At 43.4% G+C, this 23,326-nt stretch overlaps 1 protein-coding gene across 1 annotated transcript in view; it reads right to left on the bottom strand.

Annotated features, from left to right (window-relative positions):
• Nucleotides 1-23,326, bottom strand: part of ARHGDIB (Rho GDP dissociation inhibitor beta) — a 66,655-nt gene that overhangs the window by 41,002 nt on the left and 2,327 nt on the right. Inside the window, exons 2-3 of the mRNA XM_033933457.1 lie at nt 2,579-2,759; nt 2,374-2,457 (exon numbers count right to left, since the gene is read on the bottom strand). Coding sequence (XP_033789348.1) covers nt 2,374-2,457; nt 2,579-2,753 — 259 coding nt within the window. The 5' untranslated portion in view covers nt 2,754-2,759. The remainder of the gene's footprint in view (nt 1-2,373; nt 2,458-2,578; nt 2,760-23,326) is intronic.

Raw genomic sequence — 23,326 nt, 5'->3', positions numbered from 1 at the left:
GGGCAGGCAGGGGAAACAGAAGGAAAGAAGAGAAACAGAAAAAAAGAAAGAAAGGTCAGGGAGAGAGGAAGAAAAAGTTGGGGGAGGGAATGAGGTGTGGAGGAGAGAAAGCATACAGGCTGATAGAAGGGAAGAAAGATTGGATGCACAGTCAGAAGAAGAAAGTGCAACCAGAAATCACCAGACAAGGTAGGAAAAATGATTTTATTTTAAATTTAGCAAAGTGGAGGCAGTATTACCACAGTTTTCAAAGGAATTTGCCCAAATAACTTAATAGTTAACTGGGTAAATTCCCAGAGATGAAAACTTCCCTTCACTTACTATGCACAGTTCTGAATTTATATCTGCTGTCTATATTTTACAATATGGTCACCTTTTACTAAACCGCAATAGTGGTTTTTAGCGCAGGGAGCCTATGAGCGTCAAGAGCAGTGCTGGGCATTCAGCGCAGCTCCCTGCGCTAAAAACTGCTATTGTGGTTTAATAAAAAGGATGGAGGGTATATTTGTCTATTTTTGTATGCTATAAAAACCAAATACAGAGAGAGACTGAGAGCTGTTGACGAAGAGCTACGTGTGTGTCTTTCTTCGATTCCAGCCAGAATATCAGCTTTGTGTTCAGCCAAACAGGTCCAGGTTTCGCACTGAATAAAGTATTTTATAATTTTTATTTCATAATAAAGTAATTATAAAATACTTTCTTTGTGTTTATTTGATTCCTATTCAAGAGAATTACTTTATATATAGTCAATATAGGCACAGAGTTAAATTTTTTAACATTTTCTAATGGTGGTGTGCCTCGTGATTTTTTTCATGAAACAAGTGTGCCTTTGCCCAAAAAAGGTTGAAAAACACTGGCCTAGGGTGTTGGATATCTTTGGGCCAACCCTTATTGAGATGCATTGGCAAAGCTGCTTGTATGGGGTGCTATAGGACAAGATTCAGTGACAGAGCTGTGTGTGGGGGAGGGGGAATCCTGGTACTGAAATGGCTGGGGCTATACCAGCGGTCTCAAACACGCGGCCCACGGGCCGCATGTGGCTCTCCAGGTTTTATTTGCGGCCCACGGTCTGGACACAATCAACAGCATTTCTCTTCTCCTTTCTCTTCCTTTTGGAGCAGCAGCATGTGTGGTCGGCTCGTTCCGTTCAAAGCCGCGGGTTGGCGGCTCCTCGCGCTATCCACTCCTGCATCGTAAGCCTCTCTGACGTCACAACATCAGAGAGGCTTCAGATGCAGGCGCGGATCTCGCAAGGAGCCGCCACCTGCGGCTTTGAACAGAACGAGCCGGCCAGACATGCTGCTGCTCCACAAGGAAGAGAACGGAAGGGGAGGGGAAAGAGAAAAGTTTCTGCTACATAGGAAAGGGGGACCCTAGGGAAATGCTGCTGCTGCTGTACAGGGAAAGGGAGAGGGAGGGAAAGGGGAAGAGAAATGCCTCTCCTGCACAGGAAAGGGGGAAGGAAAATGCTGCTTCTGTTGCTGCTGTACCCAATTGGGGAAAGAGAGGGAAGGAAGGAGAAGGGAGAGAAGAAGAACAAGAGAAGAAGCCAAGTTCATGGGAGGGAGGGAAGGAAAGGAGATATCAGAACATGGAGGGGGAGGGAGAGATGCCAGGGCATGGGGGAAGGGAAGGAGACAGATGCCAGACCAGGGGAAAGGAAGGAAGGAGGGAGGGAGAGAAAGGAAGGAAAGAGATGCCAGACCATGGAAATAGGACGGAAGAAAAGAGAGATAGGAAGGGAATGTAGATTTTGAAAAGAAAGCAGAAAAATTGAACATTAAGTTAATGCCAAAGATGGATGCAAGGCAGAAAGTGAAGACGGAGAGAAAAACAGTCAAAGGACAAGAAGGCCCTGGAAACATAGTTGAAAGCACAGAAAAATAAAGTCACCAGACAACAAAGGTAGGGAAAATGATTTTATTTTCAATATAGTGATTAAAATGTGCCAGTTTTGAGAAAGAAAAGATATTAAACTTTAAATGTGAGGGCTGCAGAAAAAAATAGAGTACTTGGAGGGCCGCAGAAAAAATAGTTAATGTCTTATTAAAGAAATGACAATTTTGCATGAGGTAAAACTCTTTATAGTTTATAAATCTTTCCTTTTAACTGTTAAAGGAAAGTTTTATAAACTATAAAGAGTTTTACCTCATGCAAAATTGTCATTTCTTTAATAAGACATTAACTATTTTTTCTGCGGCCCTCCAAGTACCTACAAATCCAAAATGTGGCCCCACAAAGGGTTTGAGTTTGAGACCACTGGGCTATACAGAGCAGCACTTAGGCAAATAGGTAGAACTTCATGTAAAATAAAAAAGGCAGAAATATAATTAATGAGGGTGTTATTACCAAATGAGAGAAGCTGCTACTTACCAGTAAGGTCCATGGTGATTGGTCCAGGTGCAGAGTCACAAACCAGGGTAAGCCTGGTGACTACGACATTTGATACTGTTGGATCTGATGGAAAGAATGATAACAGAGCAGTCTTAAAAGTCAATAAGTGGGCCACAATTTAAGAGATGACGATTAAGGAAAGGACTGGGGTAAGGAAGTGCTGAAAAACCTCCTTTCAGGATACCTTGTACTATGGTTAGATCTCCGAGTAGGGACTTCTTGTACTTGGCCAGACTCTCATCGTCTTTATCCAGTTCTTGAATTTCTTGCAGGGATTTCTGGGGTGGGGGCTTGTAGTTCAGTTTGCTGTCCAAATCATCTTCCTCCACAGCATGGGCTTCTGGTTCATTCTCTGACATACTGACCTGTACCAGGGAAAGAGAGAGAGGAAGGATGAACTGAAAGAGCTTTTGTCAGAAGCATGACTTGATTCAACATAAGATGTAGGGAAAGAATATTGAGAAGAGAAAGAGAGGAATGGATAGACAGAAAGGAAGAAAACCAGGGAAGAAAAAAGTGAGGACTAGAGTAAAGGGAGAAATTTAGCAGGAAGAGAGATGAAAGTAGATAAGGGACAAAAGGGAGGAATGGAAAAAGAAGGATAGGAAAAATGGAAAGGGAAAGAGGATGAAGAGGGTACTAGCTTCAGAAATTGTGGGTGTGCTGTCAAGTAGGATAGGAAACCAAAGCAAATGCTTAAACAATAAGCACAGGAGGTGCCGCTGAAAAGTTCTCAGCCCAACCAAGAAGAGAATGATGTGGAGTCATGAAACTTACACGTTATTCCACACTTTTCTTGGCATTTTTCATTTCATATCATTGAAACAAAAGTGTCAAGAAAACTGTAGGTATGTGGAAATATACACACACACACACACACACACACATACATTTGCACAAGTACAGTTGGAACCCAAGCACAGTACCGGGTAAAGCTTTGGATTCTCGCCCAGAAATAGCTAAGAAGAAAAAAAAAAAAAAAAAAATTTTTAAATTGAATCAGGTTGGGCAGACTGGATGGACCATTCGGGTCTTTATCTGCCGTCATCTACTATGTTACTATGTTACTATGTTACTCACATACATACCCACCCACTCATAAAGACATACACATGCACATACATATACGGACATCCTCATATTGACAGACTCGATCTCCCTCTAACACACCCACATAAGTACACATAGGCTCATATGGTCATACATACACACATGTAGAGGAGCTGAAAATAACTCCATAAGTCATGATCTGCATACTTTCTTCACCATAAAAATCCCCGTTGCCACACCCCTTTCCCTGATAGGCTGGTTGTTAATGATTCAGACACAAGTTTCATTTTCTTTGTTGATAATTCTACTAGGAAAGTTAGGCCCAGATTCACTAAATATAGCGAGGCAATCGCTGATGGCCGATTCTCTGGCTGATTTTGAAACAGCAATTGATTCACTATCTTTTTTCGCATGCAAATGATTTGCACGGAGGTGCAAACATTTGCAAGCAAACTCCCTGACTCAATGACTCAGTGAGCGATTGAGACGGGGCAGAGCCCTGACAGTAGTGACAGTAGAAGCAGCCTCCTGTCACTGCTGTCAGGGCTCCTGTCAACCACCCTCTGAACTCTTATGGCAGGAGGGATGCCCGGTTCCTCCTGCCATCGGGTCCCTCCTCCCCCGCCTGCCAAACACCCCCCTTCTGCCGGCCCGCCAAACACCTAACCCGTGCTTAAAAAATATGGCGGCAAGGATGCCTCCTGCCATTGGCCCCTCTCCTCACCCCCCCCCCCCAAACAAACGGCGGGAGGGATGCCCTCACTCTCCCACTCCCCTTACCTTTAAAAGTTGGAAGCAGGAGGGGTGCTCAGTCTCCCCTGCTCCTCTGACCTCCTGAGCTGCAATGCGGGCCTCAGGGGAGGGGCCTAAGGCCCTGATTGGCTCAGGTGCCTCGGTCTCCTCTCTTGGGATCCTCATTGAAATTGGACCAGTTGACACAGAATTACCCTGTAGATCACGTGAACTAGAGTTCCTATTGTTCCTACTCTCTGGTATGTGCTTATTTGACTTTAGATTTATATGTTAACGTACAAATAATGAAATGGCAACCATTAAGTGGAGCACAGAAAGAAAAGCTTGAGGAAGATAAAAAGAGGCAGCTTTGCGAATCTAAACTAAACCTTAAGTTTATATACTGCATCCTCTCTACTCTTCATTCCAAAATTAACTTATTTTTTAACCTTTTAATTGGCGGATGGTGAAACGACTGCTTTATGTAACTTGGGGGCCCTTTTACTAAGGTGTGCTAAATATTAGTGCATGCTATATGCTAACACACCAATTATATTCTATGGACGCGTTAGCATTTAGCGCGCAATATATAGGCTAGCGCGCCTTAGTAAAAGAGGGGGTTGATGCTGAATGAGAGCAACAGGGCCGAGTAACAGGCATTTGGAGATGCAGATCTCCCATAAGAGCCGTAGAAGACAAACGTTGCTTCTGAGCAACAATGCCAAATAAAGGGTTAAAATGTATTCAATCAGAAAAGACATCTTCGGTTGAGTGCAGTTTTATGGATGCAGATCCTTCAACTTCGTCTAGTGTCACTAGTGCTGCAATAACAGCAAGCAACACGGATTTGACAGAACTTGTTCCAAATTCTCCACTCGTTCCTTTGCGGTTCTGATGCCCTGGATCAGAACTTATCAGATCTCCATCCCTACACTGGTGAAGAAATTGTTTTAGAATCAGAAATGTCTGCATATGAGGACTCTAAATAACAGAAGTACCGATCCTGCTCTGATGGTCTAAATTACTGGGACTGAGTGTCACAATGGATAATTTTAAAGTTTGCACTGAAAATTTGTGAATGGTAAACAAACAAGGAACTGTAGCTAGAATATATTTTGGGGCCGAAGAGCCTCCCACAGGAAGCAAGCAGCAGGACAGCTCAGCTATGTTCAGTTACCAGTGAGAGCACACTGGTTTCTCCTTTGTGGCGTTTACTTTAATTTCTATGCCTTCCACGCTTTCCTCTCAATCCTTCTCTTCTCTTTTCTAATCTAATCTATTCACTATACTACCAACTTATTTGCGTTCGTATTTACTCATTACTGCAAGAAGACTGTATTGTTTGATGCTTCTGTATTTCATGGCTGATGTATTATTTTATTGTAATTTGATATACTTGACGGGTATTGTCACTTCCACTTCTTTTCGGGCTTCCTCGGAAGCTTTTTCTATTGTTATTACCCTGCTTATAAAATTAATAAAAATATTTTGAACTAATCTATTCTAATCTTGACATTTATAACTTGTCTTCTTTTTATTTCCCCCCATGAAATTCAATTGAGTTTTCAGAGGAAATATAAAAGAACAGTAACTATAACAGGATGTCAATGAGATTCACAGCACATCAATACATAGCATATTAGTACATGTCCTGCTCCTAAGCTTGCATTCACAGCAATAGGGATAAAAGAAATTATTACAGAATGAGACATCATCATGAGTCATGAGTGGGGCGTAATTGCAAATATATCTGCAAAGGAGACCAATGTTTATTGAAAGAGCACACCACTGGTGGCACTATAGATATGGATCAATCCTTATAACTTGCCTTCGTAAAAGGAGCCCTAAGAACAGAGTGTGGCTGTGCATGCTGAACCGTAGAGGGAACACTGGTAGGGACAGTTGACCTTTTTGTCAGTTGAGTTATATACAAATCTGACTCAAAAACACCTTTAAAAACGTAACTCGTTCTTAACCTGGGAGCTGCCTGTACCAAAAACCCAATCTCAATACTTATTTTATTCTATCAAATATATATTCAAAATAAGACTGAATCTGATCTGCAACAGCACGTCAAGCCAAATGCTCAGTTAAGGGAATAAAATCAACCAGGAACCTCAGCCAATCCTTTACTTTCAAACTAACAGAATTATGGAATGGAATTCCCCATATTCGAAGGGTCTCTAGTTCCTTTCAATTTTTTTCATAAAGCTATAAAAACTATTTTGTTTTCTAACCACCTTAGAAATCTGTCCTAGCTTTGCTTTCTCTCACTCACTGGCTTTTTTCCCCTTCATATCGATTTTCTTTTTTTTTAAATACTGTTAACCGAATCGAGCTCCTTGTTTGGAGATGATTGATATACAAAGCCAAGTTTTTAGTTTAGTTTAGAAAATGGACTATTCAAGATCATGCTTATAATGAGTACCCTTTGCTGAAGGAAAGCTAAGCAAGCAAGAGTTAAAAAAACAGGAGGAGCCCCTAGTATGTGGAAAAATAAAAAGCTGATGAAGTGTTCTGGAGTTGGACCATTCACAATTTTACAGATCATATAAGCTATTACCTTTTGTTTTCCCCTATTACCCTTTACATTTTATAACATTTTCTTCCCTATTTTGCCTCATGTGACTTGATTTGTCTTTGTCTATTATACTTTTTTACCCCTTCCTTGAATTATTTTTAATACTGTAAACCACTTAGATTTCTCTTGAAAATTTTGCTGTGTATCAAATAAATTGACCTTGAACTTGAAGGTGATATGCGATTTAACCAATGTAGTAAAAGGGAAAGCCTTTAAGTATTTGTAGATCTTTAACAATAACCTAGCAGAGGCATTTTGCAGATGCTGAAGTTGTTTTGAGTAATTTTAGAGAAACCCCAGAAAGTAATAAATTATAGTAATCTAGCAGCGAGAAAAAATAAAGCTTGAATAATACTAAAGAGATCCTCATTAAAATAAGACCTAATTGACCTCTACTCTCTGAGCTTAAAGACTGTCCTGATTAATACAGACACTTGAGATTTCATACATAAGGAAGAATCTAAGATCATGCTCAGTACCTTTGATGACTTGTCTACAAGAGATAATTCCCCTGAATTCAATGGAAATCCTGTTGATGTGTCAATATACTCCTCTATTTTTCATTCAGGACTGTTACTAAGACAAAAATGTCATCTTATTAATTCTCTACTTGCTTATTTCTCTGTTAAACAAACTCAAAGCTCTTTAGACCTTGATATATTTTCTCAGAACCTAGGAACCAGCCCAAAATCTTAGGAGTCGGAGACTTTTTCCACTCTTCTCCAAGAAAGTTAAAAGTGCGGGGGAGGGTGGAGGGGTAAGGAAGAAATCCTCTCTAAGAACTTGCCAGGATTTTTAGGACTTGATTTACTGAGCTAGATTCTGTATGGTACACATCCACATTAGCATACATGTTAATGTCATTAGCCATTAATATTGGGCACCCCCAATCATTTTCAAAATGATTGGGGGTGCCCAAGTTTTGCCCCAGACCCCACCTCATAATAGTACTAATTGTAATGCCATTTTTTCCATTCATTTTTCATATATACTGTAGAAGGCCTGAAGGCCCATTATGACATCTTGTTAGCTATTGTATTTTTTTAATCATTGTCTCATGCATGTTCTCTGAAAAGACTCTTTATTTATCCTGTATTTTAAATTTTTTTTTTTTTTTTTTTACTGTATTCTATGTACTGTTTTACCTGAAGCAGGTTATAGGCCTGTCACACGTGGCAGTGCTTCTCATGTGCTTTATTTGCTGACATCATTAGTTCTTTTAATGATTTAATTTTATTTTGAGAAATGGGTTCTTGTACCACAAACAGAAAAGAAAAAATATGTCTTGTGTGCACTCAGTGCTTGCATCACCTTCACATGGGTTAACTTTACATATTATGCATATATTTGAGTTTCTTAGGGTTTACACTTTGCATTTATTTGACATCTTACTGCATTTAATTCTAGGTTACTATGCCAGCCACTTCTGGTTATAGGGAAACATTCTAAGTTTAGCACTATTGAGGTACTCTTATTTTCGGGAAATCTAGGGGGTATTTGATATGTCTTACATATATCTAAGGTTCGAGAGGAATGGCCTACTGAGAACAAGCCAGCACGGATTCTGTAAGGGAAGGTCGTGCTTAACGAACCTTCTATACTTCTTTGAGGGAATAAGCAGTCGGGTGGACAATGGGGAACCCATCGACATCAATTACCTCGATTTTCAAAAGGCTTTCGACAAGGTGCCACATGAAAGGCTGCTTAGGAAGCTGTGGAACCACGGGGTGGGAGGGGATGTGCACAGATGGATCGAGCACTGGTTGTCGGGTAGACTGCAGAGGGTCGGAGTAAAGGGACAATATTCTGACTGGTGGGGAGTCACGAGCGGTGTGCCACAGGGATCGGTTCAGGGGCCGTTACTCTTAAACATATTTATCAATGACCTAGAAAAGGAGGCAAAGTGCGAGGTTATAAAATTTGCAGACGATACCAAACTGTGTGGAAGAGTTAGCTCCAGGGAGGAGTGTGAGGACCTGCAAAAGGACCTAGACAAGCTGGAAGACTGGGCAAACAAATGGCAAATGCGCTTTAACGTGGAAAAATGCAAGGTCATGCATATAGGGAAAAAGAACCCGTTGTCCAACTACAAATTGGGGGGGGCATTGTTGGGAGACAGCAGACTTGAGAGAGACTTGGGTGTGCTGGTGGATGCATCACTGAAGCCATCTGCACAGTGCGCAGCAGCCTCGAAAAAAGCCAACAGGATGCTGGGCATCATAAAGAGGGGCATAACAACCAGGACGCGGGAAGTCATCATGCCATTGTATCGAGCGATGGTGCGTCCACATCTGGAATACTGCGTTCAGTATTGGTCGCCACACCTCAAGAAGGACATGGCGATACTTGAGAGAGTCCAAAGGAGAGCAACGAAACTGGTAAAAGGGCTGGAACACTGCCCATACGCCGAGAGGTTGGATAGGCTGGGGCTCTTCTCTCTGGAAAAGAGGAGGCTCAGGGGTGATATGATAGAGACCTTCAAAATCATGAGGGGCATAGAGAGGGTGGATAGGGACAGATTCTTCAGGCTGAAGGGGACAACAGGTACGAGGGGGCATTCGGAGAAACTGAAGGGAGATAGGTTCAAAACGAATGCAAGAAAGTTTTTCTTCACCCAAAGGGTCGTGGACACTTGGAATGCGCTACCGGAGGAAGTGATCAGGCAGAGTACGGTACAAGGATTCAAACAGAGACTGGACGGATTCCTGAAGGATAAAGGGATCATGGGATATTGAGAAAGCTAACCAGAAAATAAGTATAGAAACCCAGGTCGTGCATGTGCAAGACCGGAGGGCTAGGAAGGGAAACCAAGGCGGCATGGGGGCCCCTTCTGGTGATTTAGACAGGTCGTGACCTGTTTGGGCCGCCGCGGGAGCGGACTGCTGGGCAGGATGGACCTGTGGTCTGACCCGGCGGAGGCACTGCTTATGTTCTTATGTTCTTATATATAGTTCTATCTTTTCTCTTAGCTATACTTTCTTTGCATTTTATACCTTAAAAGGTATAAAACTAGAGATTCACCGATACCTCTATAAAAGAATGGATGTAAGTTTAGTCTCTAGTTCTGCTATTCTGGTACTTGACCTATGGCTATTGTACCTTGATGGTAGAACAGACACTGGTTATATACCTGCCCACTTGAATGGTAAGTTTTCCTGTATGGTTTTATTTGGCCAGCAACTGTATATAAATTACTTGGACAAGGGTTTTATCTAGGACAGTGGATGGGATTTGCTTGATTTCTCATCTGAGAGAACAAGCATACCATGGGTAAGAGACTCTCTGGGCTACTGTTAAGCCTGAAACTTGGGTTTTCCTGGTTCTTTGTTGAATCTGTCCTGTTTAATTGGCCTCAGATATATGTTTGCAGCAGTGGATCTCTACTTTACTCTGATCCATAGGGAATTGGTTCTGTCCAAAGCACCCTTGCAGAAGAAGGAAGACAGGTGACATCCTTCCAGGCCTAAGTATGTCCACCTTCACTATAAATAGCTTGGCGGCTAAGAGGGGATTGTAGAAGGCCTGGATAGTGCAAATAGCACAGGAGAAGCAATAGCAGGGCATGACAGAGATCTTTAAGTCCTGATCAGAGGGTCTTATATACATGCAAACACATTTAAAGCTTTGAAAAGTCAGGATAATTAACAAAAGACCAGGAAATCGATGTGTAGCTTAGGAAAATGGGAATTCACTATTTATGTGAATTGCTAGGTAGAGCAAGACCATAAGGGAAATCAGGTACCTGTATGTGTCTAAATAATACATAGAGGTATAAAACTGCCTCTAAACTAAACCTTAAGTTTATATACAGCATCCTTTCCATAAAGATAGAGCTCGGCACGGTTTACAGGAACTTTAAAATAAGGAAGGAAAAACATAACAAGAATTAGTGATTATAAAGAGGGTAGAGAGATTTACATTTTTGAGAATAGCCAAGTTTTCAGATGCTTTCGGAATAATTGGAGGGATCCTCCATTTTGCTTTTTTTTCTTTGTCTTTCTGTGTGTCCTTCTTTGTCTAAACTGCAGTTTCCCGCCTTGACTTCATGGCTCTAATTAATGCCAGACCTCTCAGTCTAGCTTGGGGAAGATATAGGGTTTCACATTTTTGAATGCAGATAGTTTATAATATGTATCTTAACAATAATTATTCAAACATAACGTGATGCGTGTGGCTGTAAGTGACTGTATGGGATCCTATGAGGGTGAATGTATATTAAACATAGAATGGGGTTTGAAAACATTATTTTTATATATTTTAAACCTGAAGAAATCATGAGAGGCAACATCTGCATTTTGACCTATCTGACCTTTAAGCTAGGTACCATAGAAACTTTCTTCAGTCTGTAGCTGTGAAGGGGGGGGGGGGGTCACACACAGAGGCTGTCATTTTCTGTTCCTGACACAGCATTTGAGTTCCTGACACAGAAAGTGATTTTGATTCAAAGTTTGCTTTGGATGAAGGGTTATGCATATTCAGACATTGCTGTTAATAAGTTGTAAAACTTTTCTTTAAGCCTGATAGCTATGCTAGAAGGAATGTTCTTTGTTCAACATACGTCCAACCTCTCTTAGCTGATTGGTAAAAAGGAGTGATGTCATAATGGTCATTACGAGGGTACATAAGCAAGCACCAGCCTTTTGTTCGGGGGAGAATTCTCCCTCTCCATATGGGCCATTTAGCCTAGAAAGAGAGGTTCCCCCCCCCATATACAGAATGTTTTGTCAAATTGGTTCATGAACAAACTTTGCAATGTAATCTTAATTCTAGTTTGAACCTCAAGCTTAATTGAATATAAATTAAATAAAAATTATTTTGATGACATCACATGTCTGTGTATGAGTTACTAGCATGAAATACCCTGTATGTTGGGACGTGATGCAAATCCGCGTACTCAATACACACAATATAATCTTATTAACAATACATAATGGTTAACCACAAAATTAAACTATGCAAAGCACACTGTACGTTTCTCAACATTCATTTCTACCAGAACACCTGGCCTTGGTCACACATGCAGAACACAAACAAAACCCTAAGATGACAGACTCTGCATGCAGTACAATTCCAGAGAAATAGAAACAAATGCATTTCTTCCTGAACAGTGTAAAATATAGACAGCTGATATAAATTCTCAGTGCTGCCATATTTCAATCACTAAATTGAAAATAAAATCATTTTTCCTATCTTTGTCTGCTGATTTTATTTTTCTAATCATCTTTTCCTGGTCTCTGATTGAACTTCCTTCTGTCTGTGCTCTTAACTGTGTTTCCAGGGCCTTATCCATTTGCTGGTTTTCTCTCCTTCTTCACTTTCTGCCCTACATCCATCTTTCATTGAAAATAGCAACTCCACATGAATCTTGAATCACATTTATTTAAATGACATAGATCTTATATCAAGTAATAAATACTTTATGTGCTTAAAGAGTGCTAGTTCACAAGGCGCCAAGTGGTAAAAAGAAAAAAATCTTCAACCAGTGGTGCAAGGTAATAATCTCATCATTGCACATACGATTGCCCTAAATGCTTTTAAATACTTTTCACAAGTATAATATATCAATGTACTTGTGAAAAGTATTTAAAAGCATTTTAGGGCAATAGTATGTGCAATGATTAGATTATTACCTTGCACCACTGGTTGAAGATTTTTTTTCATTTTACCGGTTGGCACCTTGTGAACTAGTATTCTATAAGCACATAAAGTATTCATTACTTGATATAAGACCTATGTCATTGAAACAAATGTGATTCAGGATTCATGTGGGGTTGCTATTTTCAGGGAAGTTGTTTCCATTTACCCCTACATTTATTTGGATTTTCCCTTGTTTGGTTTTGGAATAAGCCTACATCTACCTTTGGCATTAACTTTTAATATTCAACTTTCTTCCATTTTCTGTTTTCTTCTGAAATCTATCTACTGTTCCATGTCTTCCCTTCCCATCTAGCCATGTGTACCATCTGCTCCCTCTCTCTCCCCTTCCTCTCCTTCCCTATGCAGCATCTCCTTTCTCTCTCTCCCCCTTTGCTACTCCTTCGTGCCTAAGTGGGGACAGGAAGTAGTAGCAGAGGGAAAGCTTCCGGGCCGCATTTTCTAACCAACTTTTCTAAGACCATCTGAAAATGCAGTTAGCAAACAGATTCAGCAAGAATGACAAAATTAAAAGTTTGTTTATTTTTCATATCTATAATTTATAATATCACACAAAAAAAAATGAATAAGGGAGTCTTGTGTGAGAACTTCATTTTGTGATTGGCCCTGCTTCTACACACGTATATATCACTAGGTACAAATGTGTTTGGAAATTGACCTAGGTAGTGCTGGGTGCTATGCCCTGTTTTGATTCAGATGATGTTTTGGTATGAGGAGATGGTATACCAACAGCTTCACCATTAGTTATGGATTGAAGGTACATTAGATAGATTGTGAGCTCGCCGGGACAGACAGGGAGAAATGCTTGAGTACCTGAACAAATTCATGTAAACCGTTCTGAGCTCCCCTAGGAGCAGTGGCATAGTGAGGGTGGGAGGCGCTCTCGTGCCCTCTTCTCTGATCCTCCCACCGTGCGTGTTCCCCTTCCCTTCCTGCATACTTGTTTAGCTTTCCCGGCACGAGCAGTATCTCTAACTTGCTGCCTGCACCGGGATTGTTCTCCTTCTGACATCACTTCCGGGTCACTTCCTAGTTGTGGGACCCGGAAGTGATGTCAGAGGGGAGCACTGAGGCCAGCGTGAGGAGCAGGTTGGAGCTGCTGCTCACGTTGGCTAAGAGCTAGAGGTATGGTGTGTGTGTGTATATGGGGTGAATTGAAGGCGTTCACGCGGCAGGAGAGGAGTGGAAAGGAGCGGGGAGGAGGAGAGGTGCCGGCACCTCAACAAAGACAGAATCCGGGGTGGTCTGCTCCCCCTCCCCTCCCCTTACTATGCCACTGTCTGGGAGAATGGTATAGAAAATAGAATAAAAAAATGTAGTGGGCAAAAGCACAACAGACATAAATTCAATGTCCGACAACATGATGCACGACCTACTCCTACTGGAGCGCTGGTCTAGGTCCTGGCAACTCAGCTTCAATGCCAAAAAATGCAAAGTCATGCACCTGGGCAGCCAAAATCCATGCAAGACTTACACCCTTAATGGCGAGATCCTAACAAGAACTGAAGCAGAACGAGACTTAGGGGTGATCGTCAGTGAGAAAATGAAGACTGCCAATCAAGTGGAGCAAGCTTCATCCAAGGCAAGGCAAATCATAGGTTGCATACGCAGCAGTTTCGTCAGCCGTAAGCCTGAAGTCATTATGCCATTGTATAGATCCATGGTGAGGCCCCACCTGGAATACTGTGTGCAATTCTGGAGGCCACATTACCGTAAGGATGTGCTGAGACTGGAGTCGGTCCAGAGAATGGCCACCCGGATGGTCTTGGGACTCAAGGATCTCCCGTACGAGGAATGACTGGATAAGTTGCAGCTGTACTCACTCGAGGAACGCAGAGAGAGGGGTGACATGATCGAGACATTCAAGTATCTCACGGGCTGCATCGAGGTGGAAGAAGATATCTTCTTTTTCAAGGGTTCCGCGGCAACAAGGGGGCATCCGTGGAAAATCAGGTGCGGGAAACTGCATGGGGACACCAAGAAATTCTTTTTCACTGAAAGGGTGGTTGATCGCTGGAATAGTCTTCCACTTCAGGTTATTGAGGCCAGCAGCGTGCCTGATTTTAAGGCCAAATGGGATAGACACGTGGGATCTATTCACAGAGAAAGGTAGGGGAGGGTCATTGGGGTGGGCAGACTAGATGGGCCGTGGCGCTTATCTGCCGTCTATTTCTATGTTTCTATGTTTCTATGAAGTGAATTGCACAGTCACATGATACTGGCTGGTGAAGTGGTGGGACTGGCACCAGGGTGTGCCAGGATTTCTAGCTGTGTATTAAGCGCAATGTTGTGCAATCAGCTCCAGTGAGAGGCACAGTCCGGCCAGTGGTGTAGTGAGGGTGAGAGGGGCTAGTGGCTGTTGAGCCCTACCGATACCCACTCCTTCCCCTTCCCCTCTTGCCACATGCGTGCACCCCTTCCCTTCCCCTATATATCTTTAACATTTCTGGTGCGAGCAGTGTCGGCTCTTACTCTGATGCCACTTCCTAGGTGCGGGTCCAGGAAGTGACATCAGAGGAAGAGTCGCCACCGGTGTGAGCAGCAGGTTGGGATTGCTGCTCACACCGGGAACATTAAAGAGGTACGGGGGGATGGGGTGGGGAATGAGCAGAAGGATGGGTGCCAGCGCCCCTAATAAACAGCACCCGTGGTGGACCGCTCCTCTGTCTCCCCTAACTAAGCCACATAGTTCAGCAGTAGAAAGCAGGTGAGACACTAGCCTTTATCAGCAGCTTAGCACCACAGGTATACCATCTGACACTAGAATTTGTTTGCTTTTTATTCTTTCTTGTGTGACCTTGTAAATATTTCTCTTTATTTTAATATTATTGACTTGGCATGTTGAAATAGTGCTCCACCACTGCCCTTGATAAGGCAGCCCTGTCATGGAAATTGGAGCCAGAGAGAACATAAACAGTCTTGGTTTACCGATAGCTTTTGAAGGCTAAAACCTTCAGTAAGAGTATCAGAAAGGGTGTGGAGGAAAACAGTTTATTGACAAGGGAGTCTTTTGAAAGCAGCAGTTTTTAAGTCAGTAGACGTTGAAGCTAAGAAGAGCTATCTTGTAAAAATTTTTTTTCTAGATTGTGAAAGATACAAGATAGATATACGAATGCTCAAACTTAAATTAAGGGTTATTGGTTGGTTGCTGTCGTCTCAGAATTTGGCTGATTATTTTCTGTCTATGGTTCTGTTGCAGAGAAGTGGAATTGTTGAGGATAAAGAAAGGGAATAGGGACTCATTCTTGTTTCAGATAGTGAGGGGCATTTTTGATAGGACTCTGGACGTTTACAGAAAAACGTCCAAAAATCAGGTGGAAAAAATGTCCATGTTCGAACCTGCAAGATGTCTATTTTTTTTAAATGGTCCAGATAGACATTTTATCCAACTAGATGTCTATTTTTTTTTGCCATTATCGAAAACATGTTCAAATTAAAAATGTTCAAAACAAGGCATTTGCATATAGGAGGGGCCAGCATTTTTAATAGATTGGCCACACAGACATGCCAGCAGAGCAGTGGGGCAGCCTAGGGGGCAGTGCTGTGAACTTCACATTAAGGGTGCCAAGTACACATCTCACTATAACCCCATAACAGATAGGGAGAGGGATCTTGGGGTGATAGTGTCTGAAGATCTAAAGGCAAAGAAACAGTGTGACAAGACGGTGGCTGTTGCCAAAAAGATGCTAGGCTGTATAGAGAGAGGTGTGACCAGTAGATAAAAGAAGGTGTTGATGCCCCTGTACAGGTCGATGGTGAGGCCCCACTTGGCCTATTGTGTTCAATTTTGGAAACCGTATCTGGCGAAGGACATAAAAAGATTTGAAGCGGTCCAGAGGAAGGCAACAAAAATTGGAGGAGGTTTGCGCCAGAAGACATATGAGGAGAGACTGGAAGCCCTGAATATGTATACCCTAGAGCAGTGGTAGGCAAACTCATTAGTCATAAGAGCCAAAATCAGCAGTACAACGACTAAGATTTTTTTTGAGAGCCATACCCCGTGCCCGCTTATGCTACGACGGCTATGTCAACTCGACTGACACCCCGCTCACCCGCACTTAGTCAAAATCGATTCATGGCAGAGCCTAGAGAATAACATGGGGAAAAAATTTGCCTCTGTCCCTGCCCCATCCTTGTGAGCTCGGTCCCCATCCCTGCAAACCACCTGAACTGATCCCATCCACACAAGCCTCGAATAGTTTTATACTGAACTTATTATATTAAAGTATAAAAAGAAACAATATTCTATACAACTGTCAATTTATAAATCAGCGTCTTCTCCTCACTCTCTCTTCCCCATTTCTCTTCAGCATCCTCAGCCCACTCTCTCTCCACTTCCTTTCAGCGCAAGCACATAAAAACAAGCAAGCAATTTTATATCATTTTCATTCTATTCATTCATAGAAATTAAATGATAAATAATGCCAGTCACATAACAAAACACGGTTTTACAAAAATAATTCCCTGCACAGTCAAGCCTGCAAGGATTACTAAATGTCTTTCAGCAGCTACCCTCCCTCCCTCCCCCTTACCTTCGTGGCCAAGTTAAAATGATCTATCAACAATAAAATTTTAAAAAAACACAAAGCACACTGTACGCAGAGAAAATATTAATTATCATTTATATTCCACAGGTTTTCAAAGAGGTCAAGGCAGATGACTTTATGCAATGTCACCTCAGTAACAACTATACAAAAATAGACAAATATACCCCCTCCCTTTTTACTAAACCGCGATAATGGTTTTTAGCGCAGGGAGCAGCGCTGAATGCCCTGCGCTGCTCTCGATGCTCATAGGCTCCCTGTGCTAAAAACCACTATTGTGGTTTAGTAAAAGGGGGCCATAGAGCAAAATAAAGACAGCAGATATAAATTCTCAAAACGGCACATTTTGATCACTAAATTGAAAATAAATTCATTTTTCCTATCTTTGTTTGGTAATTTCATCAGTCTCTGGTTGCACTTTATTCTTCTGACTGTGCATCCAATATTTCTTCCCTTCTTTCAGCCTCCTGTATGCTTCCTCTCCTCCAGACCTCATTCCCTCCCCCAACTTTTACTTTCTTTCACCCTGCCCCTTCTTTCTTTCTCTCTCCATGCCCCCTTTCTTTCTCTATGTCTGTCTTTCTCTCTCTCTCTCCATGCCCCATTTCTTTCTTTCTCCATGCCCCCTTTCTTTTTCTTTCTTTCTTTCTTTCTTTCTTTCTTTCTTTCTCTCTCTCTCCATGTCTGTCTCCTGTCTCCCTTCTTTCTTTCTGTCTCCCTGTGCCCCCCTCCTTTCTTTCTTTCTTTCTCCCTGCCCTTCCCAAGCCACCGCCATTGGGGAACATGCTGCTACCGCCGCCGGGGAATAGGCTGCCACTGCCGCCATTGGGGAACAGGCCGCCACCGAGTTCTGAGCTCTCCCTGCTTCCCTTCCCCGCGGGGCCGACCAAGTCATGCCACCCGACGTCAATTCTAATGTCAGAGAGTAAGTTCTGGGCCAGCCAGGCAGCGATTGGCTGGCCAAGAATGTCCTCTCTGATGGCTTGGCTTGGAGGAGGGCAGTGAGAAGGGAAGCAGGTTGGGCACCCCTGCTCTAGACGAGCCACGAGCTGCACTCAAGTGGCTAAAGAGCTGCATGTGGCTTGTGAGCCGCAGTTTGCCGACCACTGCCCTAGAGGAAAGGAGGGACAGGGGAGATATGATTTAGACGTTCAAATACTTGAAAGGTATTAACGTAGAAGTTTCAAGTTTATTCATGGCTTGATATACCGACCATCACATGTATCTGGGTGGTTTACAAAATCTATTCCAGAGAAAGGAAAATGATAAAATCCAGAGGGCATAATTTGAGGTTGAGGGGTGGTAGATTCAAGAGGAATGTTAAGAAATTCTTCATAGGGAGAAGATCTCTACACAGCAGCTCCACTGTTGTCGGGTCCTGCCCCAACTGACTCTAACCGCCGATGCTGCTGCAAGGGAAGGAGTTGGGGCAGGCGTGGGAGACGAACTCTGCCCCCCCAAAGGACCTTGTGGCGCTATTGCCTAGGGAGAAGATCTCTTCAGGGCAGCTCCACTGTTGTCGGGAGCTGCCCCAGTTGACTCCAACTGCTGCCGCTGCCGCAAGGGAAGGAGTTGGGGCAGGCGTGGGAGACAAATTCCGCCCCCTCCAACAGCCCTTGTGGCGCAAGCCAAAGGCACGCTCCTTAGTGCGCTCCTTTGTGCAGAGACTAAGAGCAGCTCCATTCTATACCTTGTCTGTACCATTGCATTTTATACTTTTGCATTTTGTACCTGCATTTATAATCCTTCCTTTGCATTTAAACATACATTTATAATTCCTCCTTTGCATTTTGTATCCCCGACACCTGTTCAACCTACATCTACACATTCACTTCCATAGCCCCCTGTGACCACTTCTGCTCTAAGTCTCCCCCCAACTAATCATGCTACCCACCTGAAACAGCCTCCGATCCTACCTGACCTTATACTTAATCTGCTCCCAATTCTGGTCCTACGGGACGCTAGCCTTTGAACCCATTCCCCACACCCACTATTTCTACCACCAACAAGTAAGGCTGGATGACCACCATCCCCACCCCAAATACGCCAGTCCGAAACCTGCACTTTCCCAATCCAAGTACTCCTTACCACCCACAATCCATCAAAACAGACCTCCCTGAGAAAACAACGTCTGCTATAAAACATCACTACCTCAAAACCCATTTTGGAACGCCTGCTGAAGAACATCACCACCCCAGAACCCACCACCACACCGGCAAACCACTCCCTCTCCTGCGCCTACCTCAACATATGCTCCATCAGAAATAAAGCCCAACTAATGAAAGACTGGCTCATGGAATCTCAACTGGATTTAGTATTCCTAACTGAAACCTGACTCATCTCTGATAACAACATAATTATTCATGACATCCTACCTAGGGGCTATAGATCATCCCCCTCTCCAGAAACTTCAAAAGAGGTGGTGGAATAGCCATCAACCTTAAAGACCACTTTAACTTCCAGGTCACCAATTCCAAGTCAATGGAAGACTTAGAAATTCTCACCTGCAACCTCACGAAACACGACCTGACTGCCAATCTGAATACCACCCTGTTCTATATCCCGCCCAACAGATGGAATAACGCTAGTGAAGACTTCTCTGAATTCCTCTTACTGAACACTTCCAAAGACAAACATAACCTTCTTGGTGACATCAACCTCCACCTAGAGCACATATATCAAACACAAGGCCCGCGGGCCGAATCCAGCCCACCTGGCTATTTTATGTGGACCACGATTCAGGACCGGCATTTCAGGGGAGTAAACAGAGTTTCAAGATGTTGCATTGCTTTCTGTTTTGGGCCCTCAACTGATGGCAACAATAGCACTTGTGGGCCACAGTGATCATCAGCTTGTGTGTGTTGGCAACACAACAAAAATGAATTTAAATGTGCCGACCCCAGCGACACACCCCATTGCTGGCCAGTAATTTACACTGCCGGTGTGATTGTTAACTTGCGCGTGCTGACAGCACACTAGACATGAATTTAATTGTGCTGGCCCCAGCTGGGATGTATCGCTGGGGCCAGCACAGTTAAATTCATTTCTGGTGCGCTACCTGCATGTGCAAGTTGATAACCACACCAGCGGTGTAAATTACTGGCCGGCACTGTTAAATTACTGCTGAAGAGAGGAGGAAGCCAGATCACAAGAGAAAATTGAGGCAGCAGGGGGGGGAGGGGGGTGTATGTGTGTGTGTGTGTGTGTGTGTGTGTGTGTGTGTGTGTGTGTGCTGATTATAACCGTAGGCTTGCCCTCTTGATTTCCACCTCCAGCTTCACCTCCCTACTGGTCTGGCCCAGCGGTACAATGTGCGCAGGGGTGGGGGAGCATACATACCTCTCCTACCTCCAGTAGTATTCTGCACAGCTGCAGTGGTGAGGGAGGGAGACAACAAAGATAGGGGGAATTATTTTATTTTCAATTTAGTGTTTGAATTGTGTCAATTTTGAGAATTTTAATCTGCTATCTTTTGCACTACTCAGGAAGAAATACATTTGTTTATTTTTCTCTGGGGTTGTACTGCATGCAGAGTCTTGAATCTTAGGGTTCCTTTTTTATATATTAGCACTTTTAGTTTTTGGCCCTGTATTTACATAGGGGTTATCTGTGTTCTGGTAGGAATAAATGTTGAGAAGCATACAGTGTGCTTTGTGTAGTTTAATTTTGTGGTTAACCATTATGTATTAATAAGATTATATTGTGTGTGTGTATATACAAAAAATGAATGGAAAAAACTGTTATAATTAGTACTATTATGGGGCGGGGTCTGTGGAGTAGATTGGGCAGAGTCTGGCCCGCGACTTAGCCTGTGTTTTGGATTTTGGCCCCTTAGTGTGATTGAGTTTGACACCCCTGACCTAGAGCAACAAGATACCCCAACTGTCAAAGAATTATTCTCTTTCTTAACCTCCCCGAGATTCTCCATCCCCCTCACTACCCCCACCCACCAGAAAGACCACCATCTAGACCTTATTTCTCTCTCTTCTAAAAACCCTCAATCCTCTCACATCAGCCTAACAGATGTCACCTGGACAAACACCATCTGGTCTGACCACCTAAGGGCCAACTTTAAAATACTATGGAGCAACACTCCCCCCCCCCACATCAACAAAACACAGAAAGGATTACTCGACAACAATCTTCAGACCCTCCCTCAACCCCACAGAACTGAGGAAAAGATGCATCTAAAGAGAAAGAAAGAGAAGGATAAGCTCTAGTGGGTGGAGAGAAGGACAAGGGGAGAAGAGCCTCTATAGAGAGTAAGAGGGAGGAAGGGAGAAGTGAGGCAAGAAGATGGAAGGAGAGTTGCTGTGAAGAATCCAAGTGAAAGGTGAGGACTATAAAGCAATGTTAAGAGATGGGACTATGAAGAGTATGGAAATGGTACCTACAAGAAGTTGAGATGGAGGAATAGGAAGCTGGGTAGAGGGTAAGAGGAAGAAGAAATGGTCTTGATGACTGGAAGGGTTGAGTTACAGGGCAGTTGCTAGGGCTAGTGAGGTAATATAAGTCAGAAAAAGGTAGATGAGGGGTTGAGGACTTGAGAGGGATGAGTGCAGAGAAAACCAAGAAAAGTAAAAAACTGAGAAAGGAGAGAGACGAGTAATAATGAAAAATCTGTCACTAAAAGGTGCTAATAGTATCTTTTGGGACTCGGCACACAAAATACTTCTGCCCTTGTTGGCAGTGTTAGGTCTTTCCTTTCTTGGGTCTGCTGTTGACTTTACATCATTCCGCCTGTGCTGAAGTTCCCCCGCTGTGAATACAGCAGCAGCTCTGTGGCTTCCTGTTCATTTCCTCCCAGTGAAGTAGTTAAAGGCCACCTTTGTGCCCTCTGCTGCTACTCGGGAAAACTGGAGTGTGAAGGCCAAGCTGTGCTCCTTCTTGAAGTGTGAAGGACTTGACAGGGGCTAGATTTACTAAAGTGATCTGCTGCTAGCACACATTTAACACGTTTATTTATTTTGTTTGGACTTTGCCACACCTTTTTCAATAGTAGCTCAAGGCGAATTATATTCAAGTACACTAACCTCCCTGATATTCAGCCAACGACGGTCAGCATTTTTTTAAAACACTTACTGTCACCGGCTAAATTAGCCTCCAGTATTCAGTGTCGGGCCACGTCGGGCACTAGTACAGAACATTGGGTGCTAATGTGGGTGGAATGGATGTCAGGGCTCATGCAGGCCCAGGTTGAATATTGTGCTGATACGTGCATAATTTTTTTTTTTAAACAATTTGAGCCTTTCTGAGCTCTTTCTCACCCCCCGGTAAAGCCCCCTCCCAGTGGCATAGCTGGGAACCAGGGGCGGAACACCCCCTCCTTTGGCCGGACCAATCCCCTGTGTGCAGCCATCAGCTCTGCTAGTCCCCTGCCCCGGAACAGGAAGCTGACATCAGAGGGGGCATGGCCAGTGGACCGCAGACCTGTGACCGTTCTGGCACCCCCAAACAAACCTGCACCCAGGGCGGACTACCCCTTTGTCCCATCCTTGGTATGCTACTTCCCACTCCTTCCCTTCGCCCTCTCCTCAGTCCCTAGAACATTCCCCCATTCCCAACTCCCCAGCAGTTCAGGGCCTACCTCTATATTTGGTGGTCCAATGGGGGTTGTTGGGGGCAGGAATATAGACGCCTCACAGCTGCCTGTCAAAATGGGAGGCTGGGTGCTTTCCATGAATTTCAGCGCAGTGTTATGGAATGCCTGCATTTGCATGACTAACTGCTATTAGTTGGATGTGGGCACTTATACCAGCCTTTGGCAGACATAAATGCCTGCTCCCTAAGTTAGGCCCAGATTCTATAGAAAACACCCAAAGTTAGGTGCCTAGATTGGCGAGCCTAACCAATCTAGGTGCCTAATTTAATTATTTTAAAAGCTTACTTGGCACCGATAATGAGCAATTTGTACCTCGTAATTGACTTAAATGCAGATAATTCGATAGCAGGTGCCTAACTTGGTAGGCACCTACCGCATTCAGGTAGGTGCCTAGCCCAAGGTGCTTACCAGAAAGTAGGCATGGTTTGGGGGTGGATCATAGGCCTGTTTTGGACTTGGGCACGCTCATTTAAGCCATGAAAACCCTGGTATAAATAGGATGCGCCTAAGGTTAGGACGCCTACCGGCATTAATGTCTACTTTAGGTGCCGCTAGGCGCTATTCTATGAACAGCACCTTACATAATTGACGCACGCAGTGCGCCATGCTCCTTGGCACCTACAGTATGTTTATTGAATCGCGGCCAGAATGCCTACCAAGCTAGTATTCTTTATAGGCTGTTCTGCGTGGAATGGTCTTTATAGAATTCATTATTAGTGTGGATCATCCTTGGGCTTAACTTTGGGTGATCTACAAGGGGATTGCTGA

Source organism: Geotrypetes seraphini, chromosome 2 (assembly GCF_902459505.1).
Source record: "Geotrypetes seraphini chromosome 2, aGeoSer1.1, whole genome shotgun sequence".
NCBI classification, from domain to species: Eukaryota; Metazoa; Chordata; class Amphibia; order Gymnophiona; family Dermophiidae; genus Geotrypetes; species Geotrypetes seraphini.
This window is presented reverse-complemented; position numbering and strand designations above follow the sequence as displayed.